Source organism: Acanthisitta chloris, unplaced genomic scaffold (genome assembly GCF_000695815.1).
Source record: "Acanthisitta chloris isolate BGI_N310 unplaced genomic scaffold, ASM69581v1 scaffold138, whole genome shotgun sequence".
Taxonomy (NCBI): Eukaryota; Metazoa; Chordata; class Aves; order Passeriformes; family Acanthisittidae; genus Acanthisitta; species Acanthisitta chloris.
In genome coordinates, this window is record NW_008688424.1 from 1,080 (window position 1) to 1,774 (window position 695).

Sequence of the window (695 nt, forward strand, 5' to 3'; positions counted from 1 at the left end):
GCAGCAGATAGCAGTGTTGAGCTGCAGCTCCCTGTGGAAGCAGCTGTGACTTCCAGGCTGTGCTTCAGTCCATGCTCTTAACTCTTGCTTCTCTCAAGCTGGGGAGAGCTCTGAGTGATGACTGTGGATCTGCTTTCAGAGCCCTGAAGGCAGCTATGACTTGAATTCCAATGACCCTGACCCTATGCCTCACCCCGACGAGGAGAACGGGAACCACCACGGGACCCGCTGCGCCGGGGAGATCGCGGCCGTGCCAAACAACAGCTTCTGCACGGTGGGAGTTGCCTACGGGAGCCGCATCGCAGGTATTTGCAGGCTGCAGCACCCCGAGGTGCCTGGCTGGCCTCACCTCCTGCTCTGTGGGACTGGGACGTGGCTCCATGGGGCCGGGACATGATTCCATGGTGCTGGGATGTGGCTCCATGGGGCTGGGACGTGGCTCCTTGGGGCTGGGACATGATTCCATGGTGCTGGGATGTGGCTCCATGGGGCTGGGACGTGGCTCCTTGGGGCTGGGACATGATTCCATGGTGCTGGGATGTGGCTCCATGGGGCTGGGACGTGGCTCCTTGGGGCTGGGACATGATTCCATGGTGCTGGGATGTGGCTCCATGGGGCTGGGACGTGGCTCCTTGGGGCTGGGACATGATTCCATGGTGCTGGGATGTGGCTCCATGGGGCTGGGACGTGGCTCC

At 61.9% G+C, this 695-nt stretch overlaps 1 protein-coding gene across 1 annotated transcript in view; it reads left to right on the forward strand.

Moving 5' to 3' along the window:
* Positions 1–695, forward strand: part of PCSK7 (proprotein convertase subtilisin/kexin type 7) — a gene marked incomplete at both ends in the record, with an annotated part of 11,626 nt that overhangs the window by 1,074 nt on the left and 9,857 nt on the right. The window contains 1 exon segment of the mRNA XM_009080985.1: positions 140–305. Within this exon segment, the coding sequence (XP_009079233.1) occupies positions 140–305 (166 nt within the window).